Below are 15,997 nucleotides of genomic sequence, written 5' to 3'. Positions count from 1 at the left end.
AAAAAGAAAAAAAGGCAGCACTTTCCAAGTCCTCTAAAAAATAAATCCATTGGAGGTAGCATTCACCCAGGGACTTCTCTTGATGTGGATGACAAGAACTTCACAGAGTATCTTTACAGATAAAATAAGGAAAAGCCTAGTCATTTTAGTAAGAAACTTATTATTAAGAAGAATGTTAACAGATATTTAGGTGGTAGCTCTAATGGTAGCATTTACTCTTTTATGGCTCACCTTTTTAACTTTGGCTTCCTTCAGTTTCTCCAATGCAAGTTTAATCTTTTCAGCTTTAGCCTTTGCCTCTAGTTCTTCCTGAAAAGACACAAGATATTTAGTACATTTTTAAGTAATCTCAGCAATTTACATTTACTTGAAAAGGGTTGTTTCTTGATACTTATATCCTGAAGATAAAGCTTCTCACAGCAAACTTCATACATACACACAGATAACTTCCAGCCTTCCTTGACCTAATATCCTTCAGCCAAAAGCTTTGATTTGCAAGTCCAGTGCCCCCTGCTGTTGCTCAGCCAAATAGTTCTTACATGATCTGTTCCTCAAATGCTACAAGAATGCCTGAAAACTGGACTCTTCCATGTTTCTGTACATACAGCTGGTACAAAAGAGAAGGTGAAGGAAGATCCAGCCTCAGTGAAATAGCATTGTGGATGCAGCTGCTTGGAAGGAAACTCGCTTCTCATTAGGGTAAGAGAACTAGAATTTGTAGGATTTTACTGAAATTTTGGCTTGCAATTACACCACTTATAATTTTATACTCTGTGTTCAATACATTAATTTACTTGAATGTTTTGACTTGCCACATATGATCTGTTACTGCACAGATACTTACTGAGAGGAACACCTCCATTAGTTAGCTTTTATTCTATGAATGGACCTATTCATATTAACACAGACACAGTTAGAGCACACAAGTTCATTCCACAGTAAGAATCCCAAAAATCTCAGTATCACCCAGCTCTTCTTTTACCAAACAGCTCTATCAATATCATGCCTCTCTCTTAATATCAATGATATCTGTGATCCAAGAAGACTCTGGATCCCCAGGTGCTAGGAATTTTAGCTACATGTACCAAACATAGTACAAGGTGCCTGGTGTTGCCTCTGTGACTGCTGTACAGATTGGCACTGCTCCTTTATGCCATCTCTCTTCCAGAACTCTATTCCAGTCGCATTTGGAGTTGGAAAAGCACATTTTGGACAGCAAGTGACTGTGGATCCTGGGGCTGCCTTGGACTCCTCCAGTACTACTGGAGGGTTCCACTTCTTTCCAAATTAACATCCCTGTTGCCTCTACTGAAGACTGTCTTGTATTTGCTGTTTTGCCTCTCTGCTGATTTTTGCTGTCCCTGTTGCTCTCTTACTTTCACAGCTTCCTTTGTTTAAAAGGGGTAGGATTTTGTGCTACGCTACTCACAGACAACCAACTTACAGTCAAGGACTCTGGGAGAAAGTTCCTGTTCTGCTTCCACACAAGATTTCTTTACCTTCAGCCTCCATTTGCTACCCTAAAGTATTAATTTTTAGTGGTCTTCACACCAAGAGAACTGACTGCAACTCACAGAAGATGCACTTGCAGGAAAGTAAGCCTAACTAAGCATTGTCATCACTTCCCTGTTACTGAGATATCATACAACCATAGCAAAGAAAGAGAAAGAAAGTTATCTTATTTATCCCAAGTTGTGGGAGATGTTCAACAGCAGCTAAAGTACTCCTGACTGACATCCCTCCTGCTGAACTAAACATCTTTTGTTTTATCACTGGTTCAAGCATGTTTCCTGTTATCAAATTCTCCACTATAAATACCATGCAATCAGTTAAAAATATATCTTTTTTCTCTCTGCAGGTGTGGAAATTTGCATTGCTATAGCTCAGCAGTGCTTAACTTAGAGAATCCAAAAAAAGCCTCTGCAGTTGAACACAAGCAGTTGCACAAAGGTGGCTGCTGCAGTCAGGCTGATGGTTGTAGAGAGGGAAAAGCACACAGCCTCTCACGCTGTGGCCCTCCCCTTACCACCTCTATGCAGCAAGCAGGAAAAGCATCTTAACCAAAGTTGTTGAGTGTGGTGTGGGTGGGCTTTTTGATGAGAATTTTAGGCAGGTATAATTCAGGCTTCATCTGCATGTGGCCTGTGTTGAACAGAGTTCTCACACTGTATAAATCTGTGCAACAGAGCTCTCACCTGACAGCCTTCATAGTTTCATAAGCTTTGACTTAATGCAGAAAAAGGAAATAAGCTGTTTCCTAATATGCAAAATTTTAGCAGTGCTAGAGAAATGTTTTGACAAGCTACAGGATTTATTTTCCCACTACAGGATCATCACCACGTTTTCTGGATCTTTAAACAGAAGCACATAAAGTCATCATGTCAATAGCAAATGATGAAGCCTTATTTAGCTTAAGGGCAGTTTTAAAAACAAATGTCAGGGTTGATGGAAACTTATGAGACAGCTCTATGCTTCCCTGGAAGAAAGGCTGTACTTCTTTATTTTGGCACACGTAAAGGTTAGAAAATAGGGTCTTAACATCATGGCTGCATTGGAAACTACTAACACTGCTCTTATTTGACTGTAGATAACCAGAAGTGTTAAACACAACTTCAGCCATGATTGGCTCAAGAATCACTTATCAAGAATCTGGCTAACAGGAACGTGGTTTTTGATGACAAAAAATACATTCCACTTACAGCTGAATTTCATTCTACTGAGCAGAAATGTCATGTCAAAGCAAATACTCATCAAGACTGAATATTAATTTGAAATTGATTCTTTCCATATAAATTTAAAATTATTATTACCTCCATCATTCATACTGCAACCTGTGTAATAGCCCTGTGGGCAATTTTGCGGACAGTAAGCCACAGTAGGTATGCCATTAGTATTTGAGTACAACCTGTATGACAAAATGAGGCAAAGGCTGCAAGAAAAAAGCCAAACCAATGGCTTAATGAGGAAATAAAGTATTGCCACTATATTCCTTAGAAATGCTTCTTCTACAACCTGTTCCTATCCTTCTCTGACACTCCCCAAATCTGGAAAGACACCAGAATATCATTAGAGATCAGTCTCAGAGGAATAGTTCAACTGAGGGAGAAGCGATTTTTGGCTACATTTTTTTCATATAGAATTCCAGTTGTGTTTAGCAAGTATATTCTCTCTCCACTCTAAAATCTTGTTTGATCTTCAGGTAATGTACAATGTCAGTTCATAAAGAATTAGCTCAGTACAACACTCAATGGAAATAAATTCATCATGGGTGATTGCAGTGAGCTTTAGATCCCAACATCAATAAAAATGCAGCCTGGAAGAGAGGTCTGAGGGTCCATAGTCAGGCTCCTGCCCAAAGCAGGATGGCCACCAACATTAGATCAGGTCAGTCATGATTTTGCATAGCAAAGCTTGGAAAACCATCAAAGAAAGGGAATCTGGAATCTCTCTTGGTCACCTGTTCCAGTGCTACACCACCATCTGAAGTGGAAGACATTTTCCTAATGTCCTCTCTGAAACTACAAAGCTGCAAGATGTAGCTGTTGCCACTTCCACGTTAGTGACCTTCACCACCATGGAAGAATTTGGCTCCACCAGCTTTGCATCTATCCTTCAGGTATGTTTAGGCTGTCATTAGATCACTCCCCAGCCTCCTCTGTCAGACAGGACAGGCACACTCCCTCCCTCCCTGTCCTTGCTGGCCCCTGATCACTGCATGCCTCTGGCCATTCCATCAGCTCTCTGATGGACACTATCCAGTACCTCCACATCCAGAACAGAGTGCAGCATTCCAGCAGTGGGACCACCAGTGCCAAGAGAAAGGAACAATAACTCCTTAGCTTGCTGGCCATACTCATCCCAATGGAAGCCAGTTTCCTGTACTGAGATGATCTTTCACTCAAGGTTCTTATTCCCTGTGGTATCCAGCAGGATCTCCTTTTCAGTAGGGCTGCTGCTCAGCCTGTCCTTTCTAAACTAACTAAACTGGTTAGCACACCCCAGGTGCAGGACCTTGTACCTTGCTGGGTTTCTGAGAGTTTTGCTGGCCTAGTCCTCATGTTTTAAGTCCCCCTGTGTTGAAGGTCTGCCAGTGATCTTGACAGTCAGTGCCCTTAATTAAAAGCATCTTCAGCACAGCTGCAGGTGGGTTTTTATGTCATCACTCAGGTCACGGACGAAAATGCTAAACAATATAAATCCCAGTGCTGATCCCACTTGCTACTAGACAGCAAATCATTGACTAGCTCTTGAGTCTGGCCAGTCTCAGCCCACCTAACTAGCTACCCTTCCAGACCATATTTGTCAGCTGACAAACCAGACTACTTGAAGTTTGGTACTTCCTTAAAGTCTGAGTCTAAATGAAGATGGGGAAATTTTTTAAGGAAATGGATAGAACTCATCTCTTCTATATCAGTCCTACTAGTTACATAAATTACTTCAGGTTTTGAAGCTGTTTAGCTGGTATTTTGCAAATGTTGAAATTCCTTTAAGACAGGAAGTGAACTATTATCTTTGAGATGAAGAAAAATGGCAAAGCTTCTCCCATATGTTTATGAGTTTCATTCTTCAAACAGTATTGAAAGGTCCTATGCATGAAATGAAGCTTTATCTAGTGAATCACTTTTTATGTCATCAGACATATCCAATTTTCCTATCCAATTTTCTGTTCCTTTTGCTGAATATGTCTGCTGTATAATTCCAAACACAGGGGCATCAGTGGTGTTAAGGTGATTCATATTCAGTTCACGTGGGCTTTTAAACAGCAATGAATTGACCACGGTTTTAAGCAAAACTGACTGACACATTTCATGTTCCCTAAAATACTTCCATTCCCTAAATGTAAACATCTTCTCTCAATCATAATTACTGTGAACATGAATACTGAAAGAGATATATTTGTGTATTTCATGATTTCAGATTCATTTTTTGGGCGGCTGCATCAGTCTTTTAATGCCTTCTCTTCTCACAGGGCTGTGACAGGGCAGAATTCTCACATTATCTACCTCCCTCAACCTCAAAAAAATACTATAAATATCACATTTTATTTCCGTTGTTAAAACAGCTCTGCAAGAAACATCACATGGAGGAGGTTGTGGTAAGTCTGAAATTTTAGATACAGGTAAGCCAGTTGCTCATAAATAGTTATAAATAGTTACCTACTAATAACTTTGGCACTTCCTAGGAGCATTTGTCCCCTACTGCAGATAGTCTTCATTACTCCCTTTCAAAGGCAAGACCAAGAAGAACAGTAATTCCATGTTAGGACCAGGAGAGGTACTTCTTGTGCTTGTCCCTGGACCTTGTCACCTAGCAAATGTTGAGTTTTCCACAAATTAACTACTTTTCTTATTGCAAGAAATCACTTAGGCCAGGGATGTAGCTGAGAAACATCCACAGAATTTTCTCATCAGTACAAATAGCACAGACTGCAATGAACACACATAATGACATCTTCACAAAGTGGAGATGTCACATTGGCCACGCTTTGCACTGATGCCAAAACCAAGCTCTCTATAAGAAGATCAGTGCTTCTTAAAAGAATTCAGTGATAAATTTTCTGTTACAATAAACCATTTGCAATGATTATGCCTGTATTGGGCTATCAAAATGATGATTAGAAAGATGAAGGAATGGGCAATAGGTCAAGGAACAGGCAGAAACTGCTGAGGCCACAACAGCAGAAATTTCACTCCAGAGTTCATGCACATTTCATCATTGCAGAACTTTCCCAAGATGCATCTACCTGGGAGATCCACCAGAGTTCCAGTGCCAAATACCACTGCAAAATGACAAGAACTAGTGAAGGTTTAAAATAAGGTTTGACCCAGACTTACCTGAGTAAGTGGCTCAGGAGGAGGTGGTGGTGGTGGTGGTGGAAGTTCTGACTCAGGGTCTGGAGGTGGAGGTGGAGGGGGCAAATCATCCCAGGACTGTCCAGTAATGGTGACATAGGGGCTTACTTTAGAATAAATGTCATTATTCAAGCCTGTTGAAGGCTGAGTGACTGTACTTTGCTGGTTGCAAGGAGATGTTTTCTGGGCTTGTAAAGTTTTCTGTTCAACATCATTAAGGTCTGCTACAAGGTCAGCCATTAAAGCATCCAGGTCTTTATCCTCTAGGGCATTTAGCGATTCTGTAAAGAAAGCCACAAAACGTGTCAGAGAGTGAGGGCAATGCAAAGCACTGTTTCCAGTTCAGCAGAGATTAAATTGCAGAAGGCATGGTTACAGGGTTATGGGAAAGGAAACAACATTTTACATGGGTTCAAGAAACAAATGTGCTTTTGAATCAGCCATTAATCTGGTCATACTGAAGTTCAGAGTACAAGGAACTCTACGAACACAAATTAACAGAACAGGAAGCTTCAGTTCCAGTGGTCATACTGAAGTTCAGAGTACAAGGAACTCTACGAACACAAACTAAACAGGACAGGAAGCTTCAGTTCCAGTGATACAGTCTCAGGCCCTTATGATGTTACAAACATGGCCCTGATCCAGCAAGGTTACTGGGTACATGCTTAGTGATATGAATGCAAGAAATTCCATGAGCTCCCTTAGGCTGTAAGCATATCTCAGGCCCTTATGATGTTACAAACATGGCCCTGGTCCAGCAAGGTTACTGGGTACATACTTAGTGAGATGAATGCAAGAAATTCCATGAGCTCCCCTTAGGCTGTAAGTACAAACATAAATGCTTAGCAAGTTCTGGGACAGCACACAACAAACCATATAACTGAGGCCTAGGTCAAGAATACCTCCATATATTGTCACTATTCTACAACTCTAAAATTAAAATGAAGCAGAATCCAAGAATATTAAGAGACAAGAAACTGCATGGTATCATCTGTAGCACAGCAGTAATTGTGTGATCTGTGACACACCGCATGGGTGGTACATCACACATGCTTCTGAAGCTCCTTTAAGCAAGGAACAAACAAAAAGTCTCTGTTAAAAGAGTCTTATAAACCAGCTAGAAACATTGAAACTTTTTCTTTCTGGTTTCTACCCTGACAGAGTAGAAGATAAAATCCTACACCAGAACTTCACAAGTAATTTGTGCTTGTTTGAACTAGCCATGGTGTAAAGATATACTGTGGAGTAAAACCCTGTAGGATGGCTTAGCTTTCTAGAAGCTGAGGCTCCTCTAAGTAAGGAACAAACAAAAAAATCTTGGTTAAAGAGTCTTACAAACCGGCTAGAAACATTGTAACTTTTTCTTTCTGATTTCTACTCTGAGAGAGTAGAAGATAAAATCCTACACCAGAACTTTACAAGTAATTTGTGCTTGTTTGAACTAACCATGGTGTAAAAATACACTGTGGACTAAAACCCTGTAGGATGGTTTAGCTTTCTAGAACAGAAGGGTTCTTTAAGATTGAACAGAGTCAGTGATTTACATCTCTTAAAAGAGTCCAGTTAAGAAATAAATAAACAAATAACTGGGAAAACCTTTAAGTGAGATTTTGAGAGGGATGGATAGCACTGAATTAGATACTCAAAAATGCTAATATAGTCCAACAAAGAATAGTAGTAATTCATGAGACTAAGTGTGAACATGTCACAAGGCCATCTCAGTTTACTCTGCTCTCCCTGTTATGTTAATATAGTATTTAATAAGTTTTTCTTTACGGTGGGAAAGTTGCCTTATGATCCTCTCCATTAACACAGTTCCACCCATTTTGCTGATAGAGTCTTTAGGAAGCCCAACAGGGAACTGATCCTGGGACAAACCCAGAGGTTAACACCAACACAGGGTAATGCACACAGCCAGCTCTCAGTCAAATACCCTAAAAAACCCCCCAAAAACCCCAAAACGCAATCACAACCAAAATCAAAGGAAGGGTTTTTACTTAAAACTCAGACAAATCCCCTCATTTGGTTTGCCATACAGCCTCAGCAAGCAGCTGTGCATGCAAAAGTGACAGTGCAAACCAAAATGAGAATAAACACTGAAAAGTGGAAGCAGCTGAAGCTGACACTTCCACTGGACAGAAATGCTTGCGCAGCTCTGACATCACACCAAGGAACTCTGTCTTTCACCAGGCTAAATCCTTACATTAAAAAGGTTACATTTCAGAAAGTTATTTGGGAGACTTCTCCAGTTTGTTTTCCTCTACACTCAGACATTTTTAAAAGTCTGACTTCTAGCTAAACTGAGTAATGCCCTCCCAAAATGGTTCCCTTTAAAGTTTCCTAAATTGAGATACAAAAATATACCTCCCCCTCCAGCAAACAGGGTTCTTTTGTTTGGTATTGGCTTTTTAACCAAGGGTATGTAAAGATTTTCTTCTCATTTGTTGCTGTGAGGTATTTTAAGCAATCATAAATGGCATGAAAGAGTCCATTCAGCTACTTACCATTTAAATCTTTAAAACCAACTGTAAAGCTCAATTCATTGTTGGACACTTTGGGGCATGGAGGTGGTACAGTCTCCACTCCTAAACTCTGTTAAGGTAGAAGCAAAAGAAGTATCTGTTGATATAATTACTATTACATACATTAACATTTGAAAATCAATTAGCTGAATTTACCTAATGAAATAAATTCTTCTTCAAGAAGAGAATGACACGCACTGCTCTCTGAGATTATGTTGGACTGGAAGACTAACTAGGGCCAGGACAAGGGTTCAAGCACTGTCTCACAATCATGGCAAGGGTTTTGCATGTTCTCAGTCCAGTGTTGATGGCAGCAACTCCTGTCAGCCCACACCTGGGCTTGGTGTGGGGAACTGGAGAGAACTGCACTGTTTCTAATCGAGACAGTGGGCAAAGCCAGACTGATTTTCAGCTTCCTTGGGTATTTTGAAGAGGGATGTGGAAAGAGTTTAGCTGTGTACACACTTAAGCCACAGTGTCATTTTCTTTCCAGAGTGCTTTGTTTATCAATATAAATGAAACCTAGCTGTCACTTTCTGCTATTTCTTGAAAAAAAAAACAAAACAAAACAAAACAAAAAACCAAACCCAAATACAACAAACAAAACCCCATGCTATTGGAATGTAAACTGCAAACCTGTGTAAATAGAGAATTCCTAATTTGCAGCAGAAAAGGCCAATTATGAATTTTCACTTTTTTCCAGCCCTGTTATGCCATCTAGAGGTATCTCTGTGTCTTCTATCATTTACACTTACTTTAGGAACTGATAGACTGGTGAAAATGTCTGAAAAACTATCTACAGTCTTGTTTTGAAAGTTAAGAGTCTGAGGGAATGAACAGATCCAGTTCAGTTAACTGAAAGTCTTCAGGTTTTCAGACACCCCTGCCTCCTTCTCCCACACCATGCTGTGAGATGTGATGTCAGAACTTTAGAGAGGAGGAGAAGCCTGTCTCAATTTCAGGGACACTCCGTTCCACCCAGTACTGCACTGGGGAGCACAGAGACAAGAGACTCACTCTCTTACACTCTTTGCACCACTGCACTTGTAACACTGCTGTGTCCAGGCTGAGGAGGTAAAATTTATCACAAGCAGACTTTTGTTCTTTTGAAGGCATAATAATGAAATGAGATTACCATAAATCCCTCCATACGTAAATATATCAATACATAAAATAAATATGCACATTTTCAAAAAGCCCTGAAGAGCAGAAAGGCTACTGAGGGACAAGGTATTGTGATTTGACAGCTAACAACACCACGTGAAATCTTGGCTTTCACCCAGCTTAAACACAATTTCTATTCTGTGCCTCAGAATTATTGGTATTTATTTTGTCAAGCACTGGCATTCACCAAGAAGAAAGACCCTCTCAAAACAGAGGCTCTAACCAAACTCACACATCCAAGATGACAACTTAAGTGTTTTCAATCATGCATTTATTAAAATACAACAAATGTATTTCCTTTGTAGATGTTTTTCTAGAAATAAAAATTCTCCTTTCATCAGCTTTTGTGGGAAGTATTTAATTATTAGAGGTTTAGAAAAAGGCTCATGTTGAGAGTGTATTCTGCATTGGGAACAAAATCTCCATGAATTCTTGAATGCCACCCTCACTGCAGCTTAATGTTTTGCCATATCTAAAGAATCCTTTAAACATATATTCAAAATGTTGCTTTCATTTCCAAAGTTTACATTTGACATTCAGGCTACATCCCATTTACCCATGTATGCTAAGCATTCATACCTGAAAATTCAGACTCAAACTCTTCCTGTTTTCACAGAATCCTTTAATTTCTTTGGATCAAATCCAGACAAATTTAAATTGCTGGGATTTTTTTTTTTTTCAGAAAATGTCTTTCACAAGCAGTTAGGTCTCTTAAACAACCTACCCTGTACTGATATTATCTTATTCTTTGGGCCACTTGTTTTAACTGTCAAGCAGAGAAATTTAGCTGAACGTTTACCACAATAATGTAACTGTATTTATTCAGAGTGGAAGTGCATGAAAGATGTAGAATAGTTCCCTCTTTTCTCTAATACATAATAACTATTTTTTCTAACCTCGATGGAAAAAAAATTATTTACCTGAGTCAGCATGTCCATCTCCCCCAGTAAATTGCTGAACATTTCATCTATATCATCACAGGTTTGCTCCATCTGAAATGAAAAAAAACCAACAAACCACAAACAAGAAGTTAATTTCCGTTCATTTCAAAGCCAGCAATGGTGGTCAAAACAAGAACATACACAATGCTATTTTATATTGTGTTTACAAATAACTTTAAAACAATTGCTCATGACTTACAAAACCATGAATCTATACCTTAGAACTAGTAACAGTTCAGAACCTTTATGCAGTATATGCTAAAACACACACTTCAGATCTACGCTCATCAGAAGTTCCAACTACCTCCTTTTATAATTTCATTTCATACAAAGTCACCTGCAAATAAACCATGGTTGTATCCCAAACATAAAAAAATGCAGCCTGTGACAGACAGAGAGGGAAAAAAGTTTGAAGTTGAGAAATTCCTGAATGCTCCACCTTGAAAGACTTCTTTCTTTGGCTTAGATAACTAATACTACAGGAATTTCTTGAGTGTTGTCTACTGCAAAATTAGGTTATGGTTAGGTACATGACCAACTTTTTGGCTCAGGATTTCTCCATTTTTCTTTCAATTATTACTGCACTGAGGGAACTCCAGTCTTACCTAACCTCAAGAGGCCTGAGGAAGCACACTGAGACAAGGAAAATGGGTACATGCTGCATGACTGCTGATGGCAGCGCTAATTTCTTGAGTGTTGTCTACTGCAAAATTAGGTTATGGTTAGGTACATGACCAACTTTTTGGCTCAGTATTTCTCCATTTTTCTTTCATTACTGCACTGAGAGAACTCCAGTCTCACCTAACCTCAAGAGACCTGAGGAAGCACACTGAGACAAGGAAAACCGGTACATGCTGCATGACTGCCAATGGCAGCGCTTGCTGCGAGAGGCCAGTGTGAGGACAGGATCCCACACCAGTGGTGCTCAGCCATGGGGAATACACAGCTCCTGTAATAATCCTCTTCCTCATAAATCTGTTCCTTTGCAGGGAAAGAAGCAGTGTAAAAGGGTAATAAAATGATAGAAACATCATTTTATTAAGAGGCTCAAGCCTGCAAAGGATTGAGAACCGTGGTACCTGAGGAAGCACACTGAGACAAGGAAAACCGGTACATGCTGCATGACTGCCAATGGCAGCGCTTGCTGCGAGAGGCCAGTGTGAGGACAGGATCCCACACCAGTGGTGCTCAGCCATGGGGAATACACAGCTCCTGTAATAATCCTCTTCCTCATAAATCTGTTCCTTTGCAGGGAAAGAAGCAGTGTAAAAGGGTATCTGCTGTGAAATGCTACCAGAGACAAGAACTAGAAACATCATTTTATTAAGAGGCTCAAGCCTGCAAAGGATTGAGAACCGTGGTACCAAACACATAAAACCAGGGTTCAAAGTAGGACCAAACCTTAAACATGTAAGTGGTCCTGTCAGTTCTCTGGGTTTGTGTGCACCTGTACTGGATTTTGTGACAAGGTTTGGGGAGGAGGGCAGCATGGCTGCAGCGGTGACTTCTGTGAGAAGGAAGTTCCCCCATGTCAGAGAGGGACAGGAGTTCATGGTGGCTCCAAGACTTGGTGCTGGCCAAAGCTGAGACCTTTGGCAATGCTGGTGGCAGTTCTGTGACAGTGCACTTAGGAAAGGATAAAAAATGCTGCAGAGCAGCTGTGAAAGAGCAGTGGGAAAATATGAGCAATATAATCCTGCAGACTCCAAGGTCAGTATTGAAGGATGCTGGAGCAGAGATCCCCTGCAGGCCATGGTGAAGCAGGTTGTTGAGCCCACAGAGGACCATGCCAGAGCAGATATCCATACTGCAGCCTGTGGAGGCCCTCCTGCCACAGCAGGTGGACATGCCCTGAAAGAAGATGAGGGCCACAGTATGCCACACTGCAGCAGGCTCCTGGTGGGAACTGCAGCTTGTGCAGAGGAGCCCACACAGCACAGGTTTTCTGGTAGGACCTGTGACCCCATGAAAGACCCACACCAGAGCAGGCTGCTCCTCCAAGACTCTGCCTGGTGGGAAGGATCCAGGCTGGAGCAGCTGCTGCAGAACTGCAGCCTGGGGGAAGGTCCCAGGTTGAAGAAGTTCATGAAGGACTGTCTCCCTTGAGAGGGTCCCCATGCTGGAGCAGTGTGAAGAGGAAGGAGCAGCAGAGATAAAGCATTATGAACTGACTGCAAACCCCACTCCCCATCCCCCTGTGCCACTTGGGTAGAAAAAGGCAGAAGTGAAGCTGAAGCTGGGAAGAAGGAAGAGGAAGGAGCAGCAGAGATAAAGCATTATGAACTGACTGCAAACCCCACTCCCCATCCCCCTGTGCCACTTGAATAGGGAAAGAAGAGTTGGGAGTGAAGCTGAAGCTGGGAAGAAGGGAAGGATGGGGTGAAGATCTTAGTACTTTTCTTCTTATTTTGCATTATCCTACCATCTTATAAACTGGCAATACATTAACTTAATTTTCCTATGTTGAGCCTGTTTCGCTCAAAGGTATTTAGCAAGTGATCTCGCTGTTCTTACCTCAATTTCTGAGCTTTCCATTGTAATTTCTCTCCCTATTCTGCTGAGGAGGGGAAGTGATAGAGCACCTTGTTAAGCACCTGGTAGCAGCCAAAGGCAACCAACCAGGGCACCTTACAAGATGAGGACCAGGTTGATGCAAGAAAGCAATCAACTGAGGACAGGAACAACTCTAATGACTATAAAGACTGGTAAGAAAAGAAAACCAGCAAGTTTTCTGTTCTTCAGTCTTAATGCTTTTCCTTTAATACAGCATGTTGAGTCATGTAACTATTCCATGGATAAATTATTAAGGCCACTAAACCCTAAAATCAGTATCTGTTTTTTGAGAATTGTGATGTAACTAAACAAGGCACACGTAACCAAGAACTGAACTTTCAACTTTCACTTTTCTCTCATGTCCCAGAAATCAAAGACTTAAAGATTTGGGAACTGGATACTCTTAAAGACATTTTAATAGGATGTGGTTGACAGAGCTGAGGGCAACCATAGTCCAGCCATGGAGATTGCACAGCTCTGCCCAAGGAACAGACATCACACAGGACTGAGTGAGTGGAGAGTTAAAGTCATCTTATCTGCTTCCTTTCCAGGTGACAAACCACACTGGATGGCTCACTCACTCTGTCTGTACCACACTTCTCACACAGAGCCTTGTACACAACACTCTGCTTTTGTAGACTCAGCTGTATGCTGGGTGGCATGTGACTACTGAATCTTAATTCATTTATTTGCATCAACAGCTGTGTAGCTTCCTACACACCTGGCACTTGGAGCATCAATTTTCATAGAAAGGCTAGATAAAATGGCACTTATTTGATCAGGCAGAGTGAGGATACATTTGTTATGTGACAAAAAATGGACCAGCAGTTCATACTGACAAGTATCTCATCAGTGTTTAAATAATGCTGAATAATTTTATGTTTTCCTGTTTTCTGATTTAGGAGATCAAAATATCTTCTAAGGAAATCTTATCAGTTCCAGTTATTTGGATGTTTTTGGTAGATTTTTTAAAGCACTACTAACATCAACTTTCAGGAAAAGATCCTCATACAAGTTCTTTTGACAAACTGAAATCCTCCTTTACGATACTTTTACAGAATAGAAATATAAAAATGGCAAACAATTACTTGAGTTGTAACCAGTTGCAACTTCTTATCACAAGGAGTAGTAAGAACTGTCTAAAAAGGAAAATATCAAACCTCCTCAGTAATTAACAACAACAATAACAAAAAAGATAAAGTCATGTTGCCATCAAGCCACTGCCTGTACTGGTATTTTATTTTCTCTTGAATTTTTATTGATTTAGTTTAGGAAGACAAAATTGTTATCATAATCAACAAATATGCTGATTTTTTTTTTAATGTTAAAACACACTGAATAAGCTCTTAAATTGGTATAAGAACTCTATATATTCACCAAAGATCTTTCCAAGAGCTAGAACAACTAAAGATAGTAATGAATCCCTAAAGCATGGAATTGCAGAAGACTGTCCATCCACTCTTCTTCTCTCCACTTATATCAATTTCTTTTATTTGATTGCTACAATAGAAATAAACAGATTAGAAAACTTGCAGCTTTGGAAATTATCCTGTTGGATGTTGCTGCATTTTGGATCAGCAAATTTGTCTGAATTTTACAAATAGCCTTGAACTTATTAAAACCAGAAATTCAAGGTGAAATATGTAGGTTTATGAGCTGTTATTAACAAAACAACGGAAAAGATTTAGCAAAGTGCCCAGAAGAATACTGAGTTTCATACCCAGTCCTACTTTACTGTAACTTTTCCATCAGGTTTTTCTCTATTTTGTACTAATACTAGGAGCTCTTAAAATCACTACTGACTACAATAAACCAAACAGAGAAAAACCCAACCCAAACAGAACAGTACTTTAAGTTTCCCAGATCATGCATAAGATTCTAAGTGGAGTAAAAAAAGAGAGTTACAGAGCCATGTCATGTAGGCAAGAAAGAGGAAAGAGAAGGAAGAGAAAAAAACCCCAGAATTTAAATAAAATGAGGAAACTGTAGTCGTCGCCAAAATAAACCACAAAAAAACAACAAGCTGAGAAGGGCTCTGTGGGAAGCCATATATGTGAAATGTAACGTATTTTTAAAGTGACTGATTTTCACGCTGAAGCCTTCTGGACAGTAGCACAGTTAAAAGTACTCCTTGTTTTTTATTTCCCCCTTTTCACATTCTCAAATCTTCACTAAGCTCTCATAAAAAAAACCTTCTTTTAAAATTTATTTTATTTAATACTCCTACCTTTTACATACTGTATATCTAAGAGATTGGAACACTCTCTCTTCAACTTCTTATTCTAACTACCCATGAGTCTCACTTTTAGTTTATGCAATACATAAATATTGACTCATTAATTCACCCCACTGCAGAACCACTGGATCTATTTTTTTTTTTAACCTTCCCAATTTAGATAGGAAATTGAATTGTTGATAGAACCTTTAACACTCCACAGGAAGAGTAAAAACAGTGGTACAAAATTCACCCTGCTTAAAAAAAATAAAAAGTAGAACGTATTTAAAAATAAAATTAAATCTGAAAAAGTGACCATACAGTGTACATTTAAAAACCCAGACACGGTACTATAGATACCAAGCAGAGTTTGAACTGTTAATATTTTAGTATTTATAATCTGACATGATTGAGCTAGTCTCTGTTCACAAAAAGTGTGATCTAAGCTACAAACTAAAATGGTTTCTGCACAGCAGAAAGAAAACAAGTTCAAAGTTCTGGTGCAACAGTGAACCGGAAACACCAACCACAACTCGATCTCTCTAGACCTGTAACCAAAGGACTGCAACCAAAAAGGAATGAGGAACAGCATGGTGACAGAAGATAAAGATATACAGTGCATTCATGCTATGAACCAGCCCACTTAGTGATCTGGTGAACAGTTACAGACACACTCACTACACCAAAAGTACTCTTGCTATTCTTAAACTGCTACATACGTAAATAGCAGAGATAAAAATACATGAAGTA

General features: G+C 39.8%; 1 protein-coding gene across 2 annotated transcripts in view; it reads right to left on the bottom strand.

The window, feature by feature from the left end:
- LOC120502552 (amyloid beta precursor protein binding family B member 1 interacting protein) overlaps window positions 1-15,997 on the bottom strand; it is a 66,225-nt gene that overhangs the window by 40,099 nt on the left and 10,129 nt on the right. The window contains exons 1-5 of one of the 2 annotated variants that reach the window (XM_039710065.1): window positions 12,994-13,052; window positions 10,459-10,530; window positions 8,357-8,444; window positions 5,835-6,133; window positions 232-309 (exon numbers count right to left, since the gene is read on the bottom strand). In XM_039710065.1, the coding sequence (XP_039565999.1) occupies window positions 232-309; window positions 5,835-6,133; window positions 8,357-8,444; window positions 10,459-10,530; window positions 12,994-13,014 (558 nt within the window). In that variant the 5' untranslated portion in view covers window positions 13,015-13,052. Of the gene's footprint in view, window positions 1-231; window positions 310-5,834; window positions 6,134-8,356; window positions 8,445-10,458; window positions 10,531-12,993; window positions 13,053-15,997 lie in introns of those variants that run through there. The other variant, XM_039710075.1, reaches the window with a different exon arrangement.

Source organism: Passer montanus, unplaced genomic scaffold (genome assembly GCF_014805655.1).
Source record: "Passer montanus isolate IOZ18808 unplaced genomic scaffold, ASM1480565v1 scaffold10, whole genome shotgun sequence".
Taxonomy (NCBI): domain Eukaryota; kingdom Metazoa; phylum Chordata; class Aves; order Passeriformes; family Passeridae; genus Passer; species Passer montanus.
Note: the sequence above shows the minus strand (reverse complement) of the source record. Positions and strands in the feature narration are given on the sequence as shown.